This window comes from Monodelphis domestica, chromosome 2, assembly GCF_027887165.1.
Source record: "Monodelphis domestica isolate mMonDom1 chromosome 2, mMonDom1.pri, whole genome shotgun sequence".
Classification (NCBI taxonomy): Eukaryota; Metazoa; Chordata; class Mammalia; order Didelphimorphia; family Didelphidae; genus Monodelphis; species Monodelphis domestica.
This window is the reverse complement of record NC_077228.1, coordinates 544,167,333-544,186,425: the sequence shown is the minus strand read 5'-3', so window position 1 is coordinate 544,186,425 and position 19,093 is coordinate 544,167,333. Positions and strand designations below refer to the sequence as shown.

Sequence of the window (19,093 nt, the reverse complement as noted above, 5' to 3'; positions counted from 1 at the left end):
TCAGGCCATAAAACAATGCTGTCCAAAACCTAATGCATGGGCTAAGTTTGACAAGATCAGGCAGGATAAAGGGGAACATCCTGCCACATACATAGACCATCTGTCAGAGATGGAAGATTCAATCTTGAGTCTAGAAGCCGATACTGAAGAGTCAACTAGCCATGTCCATAGACAATTTCTAACGGGATGCACACCTAATTTGAAAAAAATTTTCAAATACTATTTCCCCAAGTATAATTCAGTTACTTTGATTGAATTGAGAGAGGCATCAAGTTACTTGCATGAGAATAAGTCAGAACAAAGTAAACAAGTTCAGGACCTGAAAGAAAAGTTAGAACTGACTGAGAAAATTTTGAAACAAAAGGAGATTGAAGAAATAAAAAATCTGAACATGGTTAGGACTTACACAACATCTACTTACAAGAAACCTAGTTACAAGGAAAAACCAGCGCAGAGAGAAACTAGGGAATGTTTCTTTTGTCACATAAAAGGTCACTTGATTAGAAATTGTTTTTTAATGAAGAAACATGAGATCAATAACAAGAACACACAAAATGCACGAACTAGGTACAAGAAGTCCACTTGTTCACACTGCAAATTAAAGTTCTCAAAGCAAGCTAGTGATTTGCAAGAAATGCAAAATGCAATTAACTCTGGAGCAAAGCCCAAGTACTCTGATATGGTGAGGAAAGAGTTATGAAGCTAGGCCCATAAGATATATAGTGTGACTAATGGAGATAGAAGAAATAGTGAGAATGAGGCTGTAGTAGAAAATAATAGAAAAAAGTTGGGAAATAGTGAAAATTCAGTGCAAAAAAGTGATTCTGTGAATGGTAACCATTGCAATAAAGCAAGAGAAAGGCAGAGACAGATTAAAGAAGTTGAGGCAGAAATTATGGAAATAACATCTCAAATAGTAAATGATATAAGAGATTTTGATAAGAACTGTAGAGTAGCCAAACAGGAAAAGAATGTAGAAGACATCAAATCTCTATTAGAGAACTTTTTTCCAGTGTAGAGTGAATAATGGGATTGAATTATGCAAAAGAAAAAGAAAGAATAAGTCACAAGAACTCAAGCAAAAGTTTGTGACAGATACAGAGACACATAATTTCAATTCCCTAAAGGTTACTGTTGATAAAGAAGAAAATATAAAGGCTTTGAAACCATTCACAGATGAACTCCCGCCAAACTTAGTTAATTCTGTAAAAAGCTTTATGGCACAGGTACCCTTAGAAAATACATCTAATTTGAATCCAGAAGCTAATACCTTCCATCCAGCAATGAGTGATATAGATAAGGAAAAACTAACTGAAAATGGAGCTGAAATTACTTTTGAAAATATTTATCCTATTCAAAGTATTGGAAGTGACATTACAGTTAAATTTGAAAAGCAGGATGGAATGGAATTCTTACCAACTGGAAAAACTACCATGGATTCAAAAGACAGGCTTGAATCCAACATTCTAAGGGGCAACAGGGAATCTAGCCAAAGTAACTGCTGTGATTTAGGTTCATGTTCCATTGTAGTACAGAATACAGCCTCAAAAGTAGACTTCATTGGGAATGAATCAAATCAAGAAGAATTAACTGAGTTACATATGCGCCTGGCAAAGAGTAGCAAGGACATGAACACTGAGTCAGTGGTTATGAACATCTTAACTACTAATCCAGAAACACATGTTTGTGCTGTGGGACAGAATGTAGACACACATCCTACTGGTGATGCAGGGGGACATGCCAACTTATTCCCAGAAGAAAATAATACCTTAGAGGGAAAGATTCCTATCTCTATGCAGTCAAATGAGAATGAAGATAAACATAAACCTCAGACTAGTGGTAGAGTAGGATCTATGACATATAACAGTATAGCAGATCTGCATAACCCCATACCACCAAGTTTACCAATTCAAAATGTAAATCCAAAGCTTAGTAGTAAAAAGCAAACTGAAACTGACTTGGGAAAGACAAAAGTTGATGACATAGGCTTAGATAAAAACACAAAGCCAGAGTTATTATCTAAGTCTGAGTTAAGTTTACATGGCATGGAGCAAAATCCAAACAGCATGGTGATTGGATTTAGTGAATCAGATTCAGATTCAGATACTGAATCAGAAGGAATACCAGAGGGTGTGATGATAATGGGTGAGGATGATTTAGAACAATTGCCTTATCAATTTTATAAGCTTTATGAAGAGGTAGACAAAGAAAGGGATGTGTGGGACACAAGTGAAAAGACTGAATATCTGGAACCAGTGCAAACAAAATCTTACCAAGGCTATGTTAAGGAGTTATTCTTTGGGCAGAGAGCAAGTTGCATACCATTGGAAGAAATTTATGCAAGCTTAGGGGTTGATAATGAAGATAATTTTATAGAGAAGTTGAATGAATGGCTTATGCAGATACAGATTTTGAATGGGAAGGAGAATATCAAGAAACATATTGAGAATTGGAGGAGAGATAGATACACAATTTCACTTCTATTCTCTAACTTCAAAATCATGACAAGTACCATTCATACTATAACAGTGAGACCAAGATTTGTTGGAGTTCCATAGGGTAACATACTACACAAAACCTTATGTGAACGAAGGCTAGTCTTGGGGTAGCATAGAAAATAAGTTATTCTAGCAAAAGAAGAACAAGTAATTCACATTGAGAACTCTCTTAAACTTGTAGCATGAAACTTCAACATCATCACTAGTGTAAACCTTAAAATTTCTTAGACTTATAAATGTTGGAAATTTCACCATTGGGAAATTTCATACTTGAAAAATTTCCTATTGAGAGTGGGAACTCTATTGGAATGTGAACCCCATTGGCATGGGAGGTTCCTCCTCCTCCCTTCTTAAGATTACTTTAGGACAGAAACCTTTTGCTGAACAATGGAAAGGGCTTTGACCTATGCTTAAGCATAGAACAGGAATTTCTTTGAGTCATGATTGATTTTAGAATTTATACAATGGAGATACTTGGAATGACAGAACCAGGTCTTGGAAATTGCAATCTCCACCCTACTCAGTCCTAACAGGATTTAGGAAGGGCTGCAGCATAGATCAAAATTTAATTATTCCAATCTCTACCCTACTCAGGGTAACAGGATTTAGGAAGGGCTGTAGCAAAAGATCAAGATTTAATTATTTGAGAATATGACCTTCAACAGACATGTGCAAAGCCACAGACCTCTGGGCGGTCCTGGGTTAAGCTAGAGCCACCATTGGCACCGGGAGACATGGACAGTGATTGGTAGATGTGAGAACTGAGGGGAGGGAACTTGGATGGTTTCCTTAAAGATAGAGGGGTCTGAGGACTGAGGGTTGGTTGGAGAGTTTTGGCTCTGAGTGGTTGGAGAGGTGCTCTGAGAAGCTTGCTCTGAAGGAAGCTGGAGGTGGAGGCCCCTGAGACTGTTTCTCCATTTTGGTCACGTGAGTAATAGGGACTGATCTCCTTTCTTTGCCCCAGCTCTCTAAGGGCTTGGGCCTTTTGGCCCAGCCTAAACAGAAGGGGTATTTAAGCCCTATTCCCTTCTCTCCCCTTTCTCTCTCTCTCTCTCTCTCTCTCTCTCTCTCTCTCTCTCTCTCTCTCTCTCTCTCGCTCTCTCTCTCTCTCTAATTCCTTTCTTCCTCCTGTTTGTAATTAAACTCTATAAAAGGTTGATGGCTGACTTGAGTTTTCATTTAGGAATTACATAGCTGAATTCCTTGGCGACCTTAAATTAATATATATCAGTCTTTTAAAATGATTTCCTTGTCACCTTAGGACAGCTACAAACATCTTGATTGCTATGGAAGCATGGATTCACATTGGTTGAATTTGTTACCAAAGACTTTAACATCAAGTTGTAGTTGAGACCTGAAAGAAGAAGTTTATCCATATCTCTTAACCTTCATCCTAAAACAGTCTCTACCAGGGGAAGGAAGAGAGAGAGGATATACCATGAAGATGTTACTTCATAGGTTCAGATATCTCACTAGACACAACAATATGATCATGTCATCAATGAAGATACATACAAATGACATATGAAAATAAAATGTTCTAGTCATTAAGAGCAACATGAATAGCCCAAGAAGAAATCAAAAGCAGTCCTTGTGAATGTAAGCCTACTGAAAACAACAGAATGCACCCCTGAAGTAAATAGTACAGTTCCAGTAAGAAATGCAGCCAACAACACAGAAAAATATGCCTTTAAAGAGTAGCAGCCACAGTAAATCTATATGATTTTTATACATAGTCTCTGCCTATCACACAGTAACAAAACTGATAGAAACAATGTTTTTGCAAATGGATGCATAATTTTCTAAATTCTATCTCCAAGAACTAATTACAGTAACCATATGATAAACTTCCTTGGAAAAAAAAATTCAAATCACTATTCTTAACAAAATCTTGAGAACCTATGCATAATGCTCACACCCATCTGTGAAAAACACATGTTCATTTTACTTGCAGGCACAAAGATGTACATATGTAAATCTTACCCCCATGCATGAAGAGGATACATGTAAATCTTACTTGCAGACATGAATGATTGATAAAATCTGACCTTCACTAAAGTTCCATCTTACTTCCATGCATTTGTAAATTTCACTCTTACCTGCACACACATGTAACAACCTGACGTGCATACATGTTTGTGTGTTCCCAGTTCCTGATTTTTCCAGTGGATCCTGATTTGAAGAACACATCTTCAATCAAGACTGGACGATGGAGAGTGGCATGCTGACCAGAGAGGAAGACAGAGTTCTACAAGCAGCATAAAAGGACATGGAAGGACTTTGGAACTTTGGAATTTTGGAACTTTTGATCATGAGGATATGTAAGTGCATCATACATGTTAAAATCACATATATGCACGCACACACTACATAGAATTACACTGTAGTATGATATCTCATGGAATGGGTAGGTATACAACATGCATAGTTGCATGACAACAAGACACACTGATAAGAATTTCTGTGGGAAATTAAAACGGACAAAGATATTTCTTTTCTGCATGAGTTTGCACAGAAATCTAGAACGATGTACATATGTAAATTTGTATAGATCCTATGTACACATGTAATTACTAATTGACTAACAAGCTAAGTTTATTAGAGTAATTTATTAATGTATTCTAATGACTAACATTAGTGACAGTCTAGTGTATTTGTTCAAGTCTTAGGAAAATGGAGACTGAAGTATAGAAGTAGATTGCATTGTTATTCTAAGTTAGTATTTGTTAATGGTAGGTATTTTCTTGGTTAAATTTATAAATATTAGGAAATAGGACAATTGCATATTTTGAATGTTACTGAAGTTGTTGGAATGATTTGGAATAATTGTTACAGGATTTGTTATGTAAAAACTATGTTCATGTAAATCCCTTACCTAAACCATTTTCCTATAACCCATTCTTAGCTTAGCACTAGGTAGGCAGAATAGCTAAGATAAGTTAGGATTTTGTTATTTGGTGGTGGTGGGGGGTTACAGGGTTAAGAATAGACAGAATTATAATAAAGGTAAGTATCATTGAAAAATGCAAGGTGCATTTTTATAGAAAAAAAGGGGGGATTGTGGAAAAGGCATGAAGAGAGAGAGGACTTACAAGACAAGCTAAGCATGCAAGAAACAAAGCTGGGGACCTGATCTGTCAATCAAGGGGAAGATTCCAAACAGAATGTTCCCAGAAAAGTCAGTTGGAGCTGGCCAGGGGAGATGAACTGAGATTTCTTCTTTGGGACTCTTGAGGTTTTGCTGACCAAGGGGAGAGACTGGCTTTTCCTGACCTAAGCAGAGAGAGAGACCTTTGTAGTTTTTGACAGAGTCTGGACTTGAGTTACTCAAGCAGAGATTATCTGACTAAAGAAAGAAGAAAAATATTTGTCCTCCATCTCTCTGATTGTCTCTGAGTCACAGCTGTGACAAGACTGACATTTCATAAAACCTTCATAACCCTTCCTTGTAGATTAGGGACACCCCTATCCCTCTCACCTTCAATTTCCATCCTGTCCTATCTTTCCCAATAAACCTCCTTACCTGAGAAAGAGAACAAGAGTATCATCTCTAAATCTCACAGTTTACCTTTGAGTTATATAGAAAGGTGACTGACTAAGACTGGGGGAGGGTAAAGGATGGCAAAGGATGGAAACTGGGAGGTGAAGGGAGGAGAATGGTAGGAAATAGTTTGATTTATTAGCCATTAATAGGGATCAATAGGCAGCCCAGAGCAACCCCTCTAGCAGCATCTTTCTATCTTTCCATCTCTCAGAAATACCTCTATCTCCATAACAAATAGGCATCTTGAAGGCTCCCCTTAGCAGCTCTCTAGTCATCTGGAGTGTACTCATTTACCACATCCTAAATCCTACTTTCTAAGACCAATTATATGTGTGTGTGTGTGTGTGTGTGTGTGTGTGTGTGTGTGTGTGTGTGTGTGTGTGTGTGTGTGTGTATATATATATATATCAGGGTGGAGAAGTACTGAGTCTCAATTATAACTGATGTCCAGCGGCTGTTACAAAAATGATTTTCCTTAGTGGGTTTGGGCTCAAGAAGGAGCAAGGAGTCTGAGAAAATGGGTGATAAATAAAGAGGCACAGACAAGTCAATTTTTAGTAAGGGATGGCGTTGGTCCCTGATGACATTCTCCTTAGAAAAATAGTAAAAGGAAAATGTGAGAAATATGCTGACACGTGGAAGTAAAAATTCCGAGATAGAAAGCAGGTGGCCAAGAGTGGCCTTAGGAAAGATAAAGAGAGAGATAGCAGGGAGAACTACAAGGTTGCAGGAAACAAGAGGAGGAACCAAGGCTCACCCCAGGCTTTATTGTGGATTGAGAGGATGAATGAATAGGTAACAAAGCATAGTTAATTCTCATTGGTAGCATAGATAATGACAAGATCAGAGTAGGTGGGGATTCACCTGACATGCACTTTTCAAAGGTTTGACAAGGTGAGAGCTAAGCCTTTGTGGCTTAGGAATTCTCCTGCCCTTAGAACTGCCTATACATTGATCATTAACTGATCTGATCAAGTATTTAATACATCAGCCATACTTCCCAGATGCTTATATGTCTAGAATGCTACACTAATCATTTGTATGGCTTTGGAGAGTAAGTGAGAAGAAGAGAGGGTGCCCACATCACTCACCACCAAGCTAGCCTTCAAATCTGGTTTGCTGTCCAAGAGACAGGCTGCTGCCTCATATGTATTAGCATTAATAAGTGTTATCTTTCTAGAGAACTGCCTCAGTTTATCCTTTTCTTAAAATTCTACTGTAACACCAAAAAAGGAGTTTTGGGCTCACTGATCAGGACTTCTAGTCACTTTTTTGCATAATTTCCATTTCCCGCCTAGTTGTTATATCAGTCCTCGGCTCCAGACAACTCGGTGGCTTGCCTCTGTTCATTCGCTCCACCCGTCCAACACTGACAGGTCCTTGATCATCTTTTCCCGGCTGCCCGAAGTGAGGGGAAGCCTCGGGGCTTCAGGGGGTTGGCCGGGTTTTCCCTTCTTATTGGGAGGCACCTGGAGCATGCTTTCACGAAGCTGTCCAAAGCTCTCCGTTTCCCAGACGGGGCCACGCGGGCGGGGTGGCGGAGGGACGGATGGCTTCTCTTGAGGCCGGACTCTTCCCACAACGACTCATTGTGAAGCCAGGGCGCCAGAACAGCCTGCCCTCCCGGACTGTGGGAGGCCCTCCAAAGGCGAGTGCTTCACACAGCTGGCGGACCAGGTGGCTAAACGGTCACCCACCCTTCCCCAAGCCCCCTTTTCACCCCAGGCTGAGCCTCGCCCCACTATCCCTTCCTCTCCTCCCCACCATGTGCAACCCTGGCTGTCATCCACCAAGTTGTCAAGCACACTAGGCCCTGAGCTAGGCTTCGAAACCCTTCCTATCCTGTCCCTGCCTAAGCCTCGAACTACTTTTCCGCGCCAGGTCTCCCTCCAAGGCCTGCACGCCAGTGGGAGGGGGCACGAAAGGAAGGACCCAGGAGAGGCGGCTCCTGAAGGCGAGGCGCATGCGCAAAGTCCAGTCAGGCCTGTGGACTACATTTCCCAGAAGGCCCCTGGCACCCAGCACGCCACACTTCCCCCGGGCTGCCATGGAAACCAAGCCTGACGCTTCAGGTGTTCTCACGTGACTTCCGCTTCCTCTTGCCGGAGTTTCCGCCTCCGAGCCCTCCGTGCTCCAACTGCCCGGGTAGGAAGCACATCTGACCCCGCGACCCTGTCCCCGGCCCCCAACCTCCGACTTCGTCCACCCCTTCCCTCCCACGGACCTTCCCCCTCATTTCTCCTCCCACTCAATTAGCAGGGTAATTACTGGGGAAGGAGGGGAGGGGCTTGGAATGCCAATAACCCCTCTTATACCCCCTCCCCCTCCTGATGGCCCCGTCTCCCAAGGCGCCTGATGACCTGTGCTCCTCCTCTGGGCTTCTAATGACACCCCCTACTTACCCCCGGGTCGTCTGATAACCTCCTTTGGGCTCCCCCAGCTCCAAGGTGTTCATGACACCCCCCCCCCCTGCCCTTTCTAATATCCTCTCCCCTCTTTTTGATGACGCCTATCCCTCCTGATAAACCCCTTCCCATGGGCCACGACCCCCACCTCCATGCAGTTCTTCCCTTCTCTGATGTCCCCCCCTCCCCCAAAGGCCCATTTCTGGGGTCTAGCTCTGCCCTTAAACCTGAGGAGAGAGAATAAGGGAAGTTTTGCAGTATTTTTTCTTGTCTGGGAAGCTCCACATTTAGGCTCTGCTGCTCCAGAGACCTTTGGAAGAATGATGGCTGGATTCCTCCCCTGTGGTTCTAATAGCTATAGGCTTTCTTTTTCCTTCACTCTTTTCAGTCTTTGGATTTTGTTTCAGTATTTCTTGCTGTATCACAGAGTCCCAGATTTCTCTTTAGTCTCTTCTCCCTTGGTTAAGGCTTTCCACCTTCTCTTCTAAGGTTTGAATTCTTGTTTCTTTCCCAAAGCTTAATGTTTTAGGTATTCATGGAGACCTTAGAGAAAGACCATTTTTTCCTTTTCCTGGCTGCTTGCCATTGCCTAACAGAGACTCCCCTTCTTTCTGGAGAGTCTAGATTCTCAATGATTGTTGATCCTGCTTTCCATCTTTAGTTCCTCAAGTGGGACATGTGCCAGGCTTGCTTCACCTGGAGATTAGTGAATTTAACCCTCCTTGGTCTCACACTGGGTCTTTGGGGTCCCTCCAGGTACTCCTCCCAGGATCAGACCCTCAGGAATCATTGAAATTCACAGGATTGGGTTTTCAGGGCCCTGTTACATCTCAGGACAGGGGATGAGGGGCCTTAGATGCTTGGGGTATCCCAGGCTTAGGCACCCCCCCCCCCATTTACAACCACCATGGACTTTCCTTGGGGGCACCCCTCTAGAACTCTCCAGGTGACATGTCTCTGGCCCTCTTCAGGTCCTACTGGGAGACTAGAGGCTTCTCTTCCTACATTGTCACTGACTCTGCTGGGCTGACTTCTTGTACACTTAGTTTGGACAGAGAAGTCACTTTCCCAATTCCCATTCAGTCTGCTCTGAACTTGAGAGCTTGGCCAATTGGAGAAAGTTTAGGGAAGCTGGGTGTTCTTCCTTGTTGACCAGGAGTCCTCCCTAATTTCCAATCCTCTCTTCCTTCCCCGTCTCGACTTTTTCCAAGACTCTCCATTTCTTGCTCTCCTTCCATCCCTTCCTCTTGTTTAGTGACTGCTTAGAGGCTGCCCCCCCCCCCCCCCCCCGTTTTTCTTCCCATTTTAGTGTCCAACATCTCATTTATTTCTGTACTGCCAGCCTCAGGGGCAGCAGCCCTCTAAATCAGGTTCTAATCACCTCCCCATGACTCTTGGAAGAGACGCCTCGTTAATCTTCCTGCTCAGTCCAGACCATCTTAGCTAAGATTTACCTTGGGTTCTTTCCAACAACAAAGGTAAGATTAGCCCTTCTCATGGTTTGTCTTTCCTTCCCAGCTCTCTGATTTTCCTCAGGAGGAGTAACCTTTGGGGAAAAAAATGGCCCCTGGGTTGCCATCCAGGGCCCAACAGGTAAGTGGGGGGTATCTGTTTCTTACCTAAAGAGGGGTAAGGGAAACTTTCAGACTTTGATGCTTTCATTGATCAAAGGATCAAGGATTAGAGCAAACCTGAGATTTGCATATGAAGAATACTGCGCACCCACAAAACCAATGCATCCAAGATCAGGAGGAAAACGGGGGAAACTGGGAGAAAATCTTTACAACATATTTCCCTCATAGAAGTCTCATTTCACAAATATATGGGAAACTGAGCCGGATTTGTAAAAATAAGAGCCATTCCCTTTTTGATAAACGGCCAAAGGAGATAAAAAGACAACTTTCAGGAGAGATCAGCGCTATCTGAGCCAGTGAGAAATGCACATTAAAACAACTGTGAGGAGGCACCACTGCACAGCTATCAAATGAGCAATGCTGGAGATGCTGGGCCCGAAGGGAAGTTCACATTTGACCTTCACTTCATCCCTGAGGATACTTTTGATTACCTCTATCTAAAGTATCTGAAAGTATCCGAGCAGTTTGAACCTGATTGGTGAGTTAAACAGTTTAGAAAGGCTTTGAACCTATATTGGAACAGTTTTTCCATCTAAATATTTTATTTTTACAAGTTGCCAATTTTATTTTTATAGGCTTCAGAGACGAGGGCTCCCCAGCAGCAGGAGCAGCAGCAGCAGCAGCAAGCCCCTATTTCAGGGACAGCCCACATGGAAGAAGAAGCTTTAGAGTCTCGGGAAGGGCCCCAGCAGGGTGAACAGAATGAGGGATGGCGGGATAGTCTGAGAGCCTGACTGGTGGGGGGAACCTCCCTCCTGGCCTTGGTTGGATACAGGAATCAGGCTCTGGAAGAATGTGGACTAGAGGAGCGTGGGGGAGGGGGGGGCACTGAGGGAAGGGTCAGGCCCCCAGCCAGTGAGGTTCCAGAGCCAGCTGAGGGCAGAGCAGTTGGCAAGGCTCCCTTGAGGGGACCCGGAAGAGGAAGGGCTCAGAGCTCATGCCATGTGGGGACTGGTAGAAGGAGGTGTGGGGGTGCTCCTTGGAGAGGCCAGGATAGCTGTTAGTATTTGAAGGGCAGCTTGTGGAAGAGGGTCAGACCGGCTCTGTTTGGCCCCAGAAGGCAAACTATAAAAGGGTGGTGTTGGGAACGACCCCCAGCCAGCCCCAAGTGCTGTGGGTTCCCTGGGCCAGACCACCTGACCAACCCTTTGTGAGGAAAGCTGTGGAGGACGTTTCAGCCCTACGGCCCCAGATTCACACCTGGAAGGGACCTCAGAGGCCATAGAGACTGGAACTCGGGCCCTGAACCCTCTGACCACTGCCCCAAAGTCAGGCCTAGTTTGGACAAGAGTCTCTCTGCTGTGTTTGCCAGCCCTGAGGCTTCTTCCTGCCTCCAGGCCAAGCCCAGAGGAGCCCAAGAACCAAGGCCTCACATTTTTCATCTTGTATTTGCCTGGGTCACGTTCGAGTAGGTGATTGTTACAGCGCAGCCTCCAAAAAGGGAGATGAAGGATCCCTTTTGGAGTATTGTGGGCTGGCCCTGATAGTTCAGGGTTGATATTGGAATCAGATGAGCCCCTCCAACGTTGTTCCACGGTGGGCACTGAGACCCAGAGAGTTTGTTCACCCCAGGGACACTCCCAGGCGTCTTTCCTGGACACTGGACTTAGGGAGGACCGATGTGTCCAGTTGGGCTCCATCACTCACTAGCTATGTGGTCTATAACAAGGCATCAAACATCTCTGAGCCTTTTTCCTGCTTTTATAAGGGGGAAATTTTTCTTGGAGGATCCAAGTAAAGAAGCACTAGATGGTTCAGTGATAGAACTCTGGGCCTGGAGTCAGGAAGACCTGGGTTTGAATCCTACCTCTGATATTTACTTACCATGTCACCTACTCTCACTTTCCAGGGTTGTTTTGAGGATCAAATTAGATAAACCTTAACCCTAAATCACAACTGAATGGAACTACAGGCACGAGCTCAGGCTAATATCTTTTCTGATGAGAATGTCAAGATGGCCCCGAAGTTGGGGGAATACTTCATTTTTGAGAGGTTGGCCAACATCTATTCAAAATACAGGTTTCGAAGTTCACATTTCGGGGTTGAGGGAGATTTGCCCGGTGGGAATTACTCTATAAAAGCCATCCAGTGAGCCAGCTTTTATTGGTTATGTAGATAAGCAATGGCAAGGCATTGCCTTGATGACTGTAGAATTCTTGGAATTAGGAGGAGAGCCATTGCCATATTGCTTTGATATATATGGGGTGTGGGGGGAACAGAGAAAAGTTCCCTTTCCTGATACAGATGGCAGCCCATGCATGTTTGCTGTTCCTGGACCATTCTTGTCCAGATCCTCCCAAAAGTTTTCCCCACAAGGTCCAACTGGTATGCTAGACACCTTCCTCAGGTTCTGTTGACATCACAAGTGCATCAGCACCTTTCCTCCTACCACAGGACTGGCTCCTCTTCTATTGCTCACATGCATTCTAGGATGACATCTTCTACCTGGCTTCCCTTGTGTGCTGAGTGGCAGCTGCTCACACCCATCCCATGTTCCTCCACCTCTCTTTGGGGGACATTCACCTTCAGGTCTTGGGGGCCTGTCCTGGAGATCTCAGAGCCCTTCCTGCTCCCCACAAGAATATTGCTATTCAGAAGATGGATCAGTGTTGAATTAAAGAGTGTGTGGTCTATCCAAATAACAGCAATGGAGGCAGACAGGATGGTGCATTTCATGATCCAGACCCTCCCTATTCCTTATCCCCTTGGGGCTCCACCACGGCCTAAGCCTTAGTTCCCTCGGCACAATGTCATCTGCCAGTAGGAGTGTTGGGGATCTCATCCCTGTAGGAATTCCCTCTTAGGAACTTGTGAGCTGATGGTACTGTTGTGTGCCTCAAGATAGGATTTGGTGTGAGTCAGTGGGCAGGATGGGGATGTCAGTTGGATTTCTGTATGGATGATCTTGATCTTTGGCACAAGAGGCAGGATGGAGCAGCAGACAGAGCAGGAACTTGGGAGTGCAAAGACCTGGTCTGAGCCTTAGTTTATACTACTTGTGACAGGGAGGTTGCCAGTGAGGCTTTTTTAGGCTCAGTTTTCTCATCTGTATATTGGGAATATAATATAATTAAAAACAAAAAATATAAATAAAATAATCTCATACCTAGATGGTATGGTTAGGGTTAGCAAAACATGCAGTATAATATGGGGATTGCAGGACTTTGGGGGGTAGAAGGGACCTTGAGGATGTAAAAATAAAAATAATAATGGCAAGCTACACAAAATAGGTGTAATCAAAACTGTTCAATATAGGTTCAAAACTGTTTGGATACTTATGTTAGAGGTAATCAAAAGCATCCTCAGGGATGAAGTGAAATGTGAACTTCCCTTCAGGGTCAGGCGCAAGGACACTAAAGAGACTCTTATTATAAATATACAATGTTTATTGAATTATATAAGGATAAATAAAGGATTTCTAATTCTACGGGATTCTAAATCCACTCAAATAAGCTCCCAGGTGCCCCGAGGAACTGCTTCTCCTGTGTTTCACAGGCTATGCTACTTCTCCCTGACCTGACTAACCCCAATTTATACTATCTAAATAAAAACTACTGCTATTATCCTTATACTTCTTAACTTCGCCTTCAAATTATAAAATAGGAAAGGCTAGCTGGTTGAGTCTTGACAAGAATCAAGTTAGGACTCATTTTTCTTTGGTCTTCTCAGAGTTAAATAATCTATAAAAACTGCAATAGATAGTCACTAGCGTTTCCCCAGTTGGGAAAGGAGAACCCTGAGCTCCTTCAGGTCTTTCCCTCAGACAGGGAGAGGCAAAGATGTTCCTCCTCCAGCCCTGAGAGAGTCTCTGCCAACTGCCAGAGAGAGTAATTGACACAGAAAAACGGTTGTAACTGTCAACATCTGAAATTGACACTCTCTCAGCTCTGCTTTAAACTCCAGTTCTTGTCTCAAGCAGCCCCTCTACTTCTTATTCCTAAACTAATAAAACAATACTGATTTTCTAATATCATCCTTACAAGGATCACCTAGTTTAACCTCATTTTCTTTCATTTTAGTTTTTAATTAGACAGTATTAAGTATCTACTATGTGCCAACTCTATGCTATAAACACTATAAATGCTATAAAACTTTTTAAATTTACTTTCCAATTCTCTCCTTCCCTCCAGCCCTTCCCCCACCCCTCAAGAAGGCATCCAATAAATTACACATTAGACATGTGAAGTCATGCAGTCAGACTCCATGTTAGCCATATCGCGCCCCTCTCCCCTTCTCCCCTCGCCATCTACACTTGGAGTCCATTAGTTCTCTTTCTGGAGACAGAAGCATCTTTCTTTCATCATGCCCCTTTGGAATTGTCAAGGCTCATTCAATGGATCAGAGGAGTTGTTCATAATCCAGTATTATTGTCACTACGTAAGACCTGGTTCTGCCCATTTCACTGTGCATCAGATGTTCATGTAAGTCTTCTCAGATTCTTCCTGAAAGTATCCTCTCCTCATTTCTTATAGCACAATAGTATCCTATCACGATCCTACCACAATGTGTTCAGCCATTCCCCAATCCATGAGCATCCCCTCAACACCCCTCATTTTCTAACTGAAGAAGCACACCCAGCAGGTGAAGGGACTTCTCCAAAGTCACAGGAAGTAGATTTGAAGGCTGATCCTCTGACCTCCAGTCCAGCCTTCTTCCTCCCACCCCATGTGGCTTCCCCAAGTGTAATTCTTTTATTACATGATTCAGAAACTGTCAGAAGCAAAGCATCAGTAGATATTTGGATCAATCTCAGTGCAGCCAGAGCCCTGAGGACTATACCCCACTCTCTAGGACTGGTCCCTAGCTAAGCAAAAATAGAGGCATTTGGGGTTTCAGGAGCCAGTGACCTTCCAAGATGTGTCGGTGGTCTTCACTCAGGAGCAGTGGGCTTCCCTGGACCCCTCTCAGAAGGAGCTGTACCGGGATGTGATGCTGGAGAACTACCAGAACCTGTTCTGCTTGGGTGAGGATGGCTTCCCTCTGGAGCCTAGGCTCTGCCTTACCATCCCCAGCCCCCAACAGGGTCTTTGTGTCCTTCCTTGGTGAAAGGCTTGGAGGCAAATGTATGACCATCAGAGACTGGGAAGTCCTCATCCTCTTGGGCCAAGGGACTCATTCCCTCACTCATGAAGTATGTATTAGGCCCCTCCTGTGCACCAAGGTTTGCAAAAGGACAAAAGTCGAACAGGCCCTGAGCTTAAGGGGGGAGGGGGTGGATTTGAGGGTCAAGCAGCATGAACATAAGAAGTATCAAGTAAATACCAATAGTTTCTGCGGTAAGAGCACCAGCACCTTTGACTACACCACATTAGGCCTTCTATACCATGAGGCACTAAAGGTGAGCCTTAAATGGAGCTGGGAATTCTGCCTAGGGTGGGGAGAGGGAAGAAAGCAGGCCAGGCCTGGAGCCCAAGAGAGGGCCTGCCCTATACTTATCTAGCTGAGCTTGGTCTGTAAAGGGCCATTGGAGCCAGACCATGAAGGCTTCAAATGGTAAAGAGCTGCATCATATATCATGGGAGAGGTGATGGGGAGCTCCTTGAGCAGGGAACTTCAGTGCTCAGACTTGTGCTTTAGGAAGGCCCCTTGGACAGCAATGGGAAGGGGGAGAGGCTAGGAGATTGAAGCTATTGCATTTGGGCTGGTGAGAGATGATGGTCGGCCTGAGGTGGGTGGCCCCAGCATGAGTGGAGATGCAGATGGGACACCCAAAGCTGGATAAAGATGGGGAGTGATGGATGACTGGGAGGATGGGAGCCTGAGCCCTTTGGAGATTAGGGAGAGTTTCAGGTTTCAAGGGAAAGACAGTGGGTTCCACTTTGGACATTCTGAGTTTGAGATGCAGACAAGATATCCACTGGGAAGTAGTCAGGCTCTGGTGGACTTGGTGTGGAGATCAGGTTAGGGCTATTGATAGACATCTGAGAGGTATCCGTCATGGAAAGTCAAAGAGGAAGCATCACTGCAGACACAGCTTTAGGAAGAGAGCAGGGTCATGAACCTAACCAGAAGAAGGGGGGATTCGTTAGAGTTCATCAGCATTGTGCCCTATTGGATGAGGACAGACAAAAGGCCATCCACGCTAGCGGTTGGGAGAGTGGTCCTGATCTAAGGTCTGACTCAGTCTTCAGGAGTAGCCAACTTTTCCTGCAGATTTGCTTGACAAGAGGAGGATAAGATGACAGCAGGAGGTGATGGATGGTGAAGTGGAGGAAGACCTGGGTGCGATTGTAATCAGCAAGAGGGACCCTTTGGCTTCTTCCCAGGGAAAATTTGACAAGCCTTGAAGGGAGAAAGAGAACCCAAGCAGCCGGTAAACATGCATCTGTGCAAGATGCCTGGCACAGGCAGAATTGGTGGAAGGTCAGAATTGTGTTTAGAGTCTGAGGACATCCTGCCCCAAACCACAGGTGAGCCAACCTGGCTAGAAGAAGAACAAGGTGTAGGAAGACTAGGGAAGGTGGTAGTGAGAGGTTAGGCAATGAAAAGGATGGTGGACTTGGTCTTTGATCCAGGAGGTAGCAGGGAAAGAGTGGTGGCTCGTGTCCAGGACCTGGGATTTTGGAAAATAGCTCTGTGGAGGGTGGGTTGGTGAGGAAGAACAAACCAATGAAAGGCTTATGGCAGTCGGCCAGTGAGAGGTGATGGGTGTGAGGGGAATAGCTCGAAACGAGAACTGATGGGACTTGTCATGCTGCAGTGAGATTACACAGCAAACTAGACTTGTTCTGCAGCCCGTGACGATGAGTGATGGAGGCAGTCGGTAGAAATAACCCGACCTTTCCCCTGACCAAACATGGTGAATGACAAGACAAGGAAGGAGCCCAAACGGGCCAGAGTTGAACTGGCCCACCCAATGGGTTATGATAGGACGGGGAGCTGGAATGCAGGCAGGGCAGGGTGAGGGTCAGGGTTCCTGGCCGGGAAGAAGACAAAAGCTTGTGGATAAGGGGCCAGAAGGGGGAGGGGAGAGAAAAGGGAGTGGAACAAGGTCCAGGGTGTGCAGCCGAGACGGAGAGTGGAGTGATCATGGGAATTCGGCCCACTTGGGGATTGGAGGGGAGGATCAAGCCTTGAGGGGAAGAGAGAGAGTGATCTCAGCACAGAACTCGTTGAAGTGAAGAAGGAAGAAGAACGGCTTGGGGGTCAGGAGACAGGACCACTACGGGCCAGAGCAGGAGATAGATTTCCATAGGCTGAGCCTCCAAGGAGGAGAGGCTCCTAGAGAGAAGTCTGGAAGTGACCTCGACTGGCCCTCCTGAGTCCCAGGTTGGGAGGGAGGCCAGGGTTCAGTTGGTGTCAGATTCTCCAACTTGTACCTGACCCGTCTCCCAGCCTTCTGGGGCAGTCCTAGGCCAAGTGGAAGGACTCTGGGCTTCCTTCTCCTTGACTCCTTGGACTCGGGGTCACCTTGGCTGGGGCTGATTCTTGAGGGCCTTGAACTTTCTTTACCTTTGAATAGGCCTGGCCGCGACCAAGCCTGAGGTGATCTACCAGCTGGAGCGAGGGGAGGCACCTTGGAGGCCCGAGGAGAGAGGCACAGAGGGCAGCCACCCAGGTGAGTGAGTGACCGACGTGGGCCGGGCAGCATATCCCTGGAGAGCGGGGCCTCTCCCTTTCTTTCTCCTTTCAGTATATTTTCTTGCAATGGATCTTCTGCTTGTTTGTTTCTTTCCCTCTCTCTCTTTGAAAAACTCCCTTAAAGGCCCCTGGGAAAGGCCCTCCAAAAGAGAATTCTTTTACAGAGTTTGCACTGACATTTTGCTTTGAAGCCAGTTACTTGCTCACTCCCAGCGGACCCTGGTTCCATGTCAACAGACCCAGGAAGCAGGCCCACAAGTGCTGGCGCTGCTGTGACAGCCAGAAGTCCCTGGCGCTGGCCCTGCCTTCTGCGTTTCTTTTTCCCAATCCCTGCACCGCCATGGCAGCAGCCTGTGTTTTCCTGCCTTTTCATGCCCGTCTTTCCATGTTTGTCTGCCTCCGTCCGTCACTTGCCTTGTCTCTCCGAGCAGAATCATATTCTGCCATTGCCTCCCCCCATCGTTCTGCTGCCTTTGTTGGCTTTTATTGTGTTTCTGGGAGGAGAGATTTGGACGCTTTTCAACTCTGACCGCTGGCCTCCTGGGCACGGCCGAGCTTTTGAACGGGGGACTTTTCCTCAGTGATTTGGGGCCAACGTGTTTCCCTCTTCAGGTTTTCCTAGTCGGGCTGCATTTTTATTCAGGTCTGTTATAGCTGGTATTGATCTCACCGTCTGGTATTGATGATAGATAGCTGGTTATAGGCCGGAGCTGTCAGGGCCACTTGCCAGGGCCGCTGCTGGACCCAGAATAATCCAGCACCCATTTATTCATTTTGTTCGAAGAGGCTGGAAAGGAAAAGGAGGTAAAGCCAAAATAGGAAAGCTGAGATTTCCTAAAGAAATCCCACCCAAACTGAGCTGCAAGGGTTTTCTTCTTGTTCACCAAAGGGGAACCTTCTGAAACTGGTCTGCCGCTTTCTACAGCTTTATTGACCTCCTTGAAATCTAGAACAAAGCACTAAGCTGGCTAGAAATCCAAAGGCCTTCTCTCAGTCTTCCCAGCAGAGCCTTCAGCGTGAACAGCTTCCAATCCACCAAAACCTCTTCCCACCTTCACAGATGTTCTTGTAGGGTTTCCAAGTTCAGTTGGGCCAAATTTTCCAACTGCTGTTATCCAGAGAAAAGCCACCTCTCCAGACAGACTCCAGAGAGAGGGTGACCAGAACCCCCACTGCTTCCCCACATTCCTTAAAGAACCCACAGTGATTTTTCCCTGGCCTTGCATAGAAAGGGGACAGGGCAGAAACTTTGCTCCCGTCTACATCTCTACTTCTAATTATACTATCTAACGAATTGATAACTAATTAAACCTCACAGGGCACAGTTTTTAAAATACAAGTTTCATAGTGCCAACCACGCTAGATTCAGTTCCAAGGAACCATGGAAGTTGGGGAACTTGTATACCTCTTGGGGACCTGAGGAAGGGAGAG

The 19,093-nt window shown here is 45.2% G+C and overlaps 2 protein-coding genes across 23 annotated transcripts in view; one reads left to right on the top strand and one right to left on the bottom strand.

Annotated features, from left to right (window-relative positions):
* The window catches only part of LOC100026020 (zinc finger protein OZF-like), a 515,718-nt gene that overhangs the window by 53,020 nt on the left and 443,605 nt on the right, over window positions 1-19,093 (bottom strand). The window lies entirely within an intron of this gene.
* LOC100023330 (zinc finger protein 260-like) overlaps window positions 8,043-19,093 on the top strand; it is a 29,371-nt gene continuing 18,320 nt past the window's right edge. Inside the window, exons 1-5 of one of the 13 annotated variants that reach the window (XM_056814536.1) lie at window positions 8,145-8,187; window positions 9,966-10,040; window positions 11,931-14,502; window positions 14,918-15,044; window positions 17,544-17,639. In XM_056814536.1, coding sequence (XP_056670514.1) covers window positions 15,011-15,044; window positions 17,544-17,639 — 130 coding nt within the window. In that variant the 5' untranslated portion in view covers window positions 8,145-8,187; window positions 9,966-10,040; window positions 11,931-14,502; window positions 14,918-15,010. The other 12 variants (XM_056814533.1, XM_056814535.1, XM_007486121.3 and 9 more) reach the window with 12 other exon arrangements.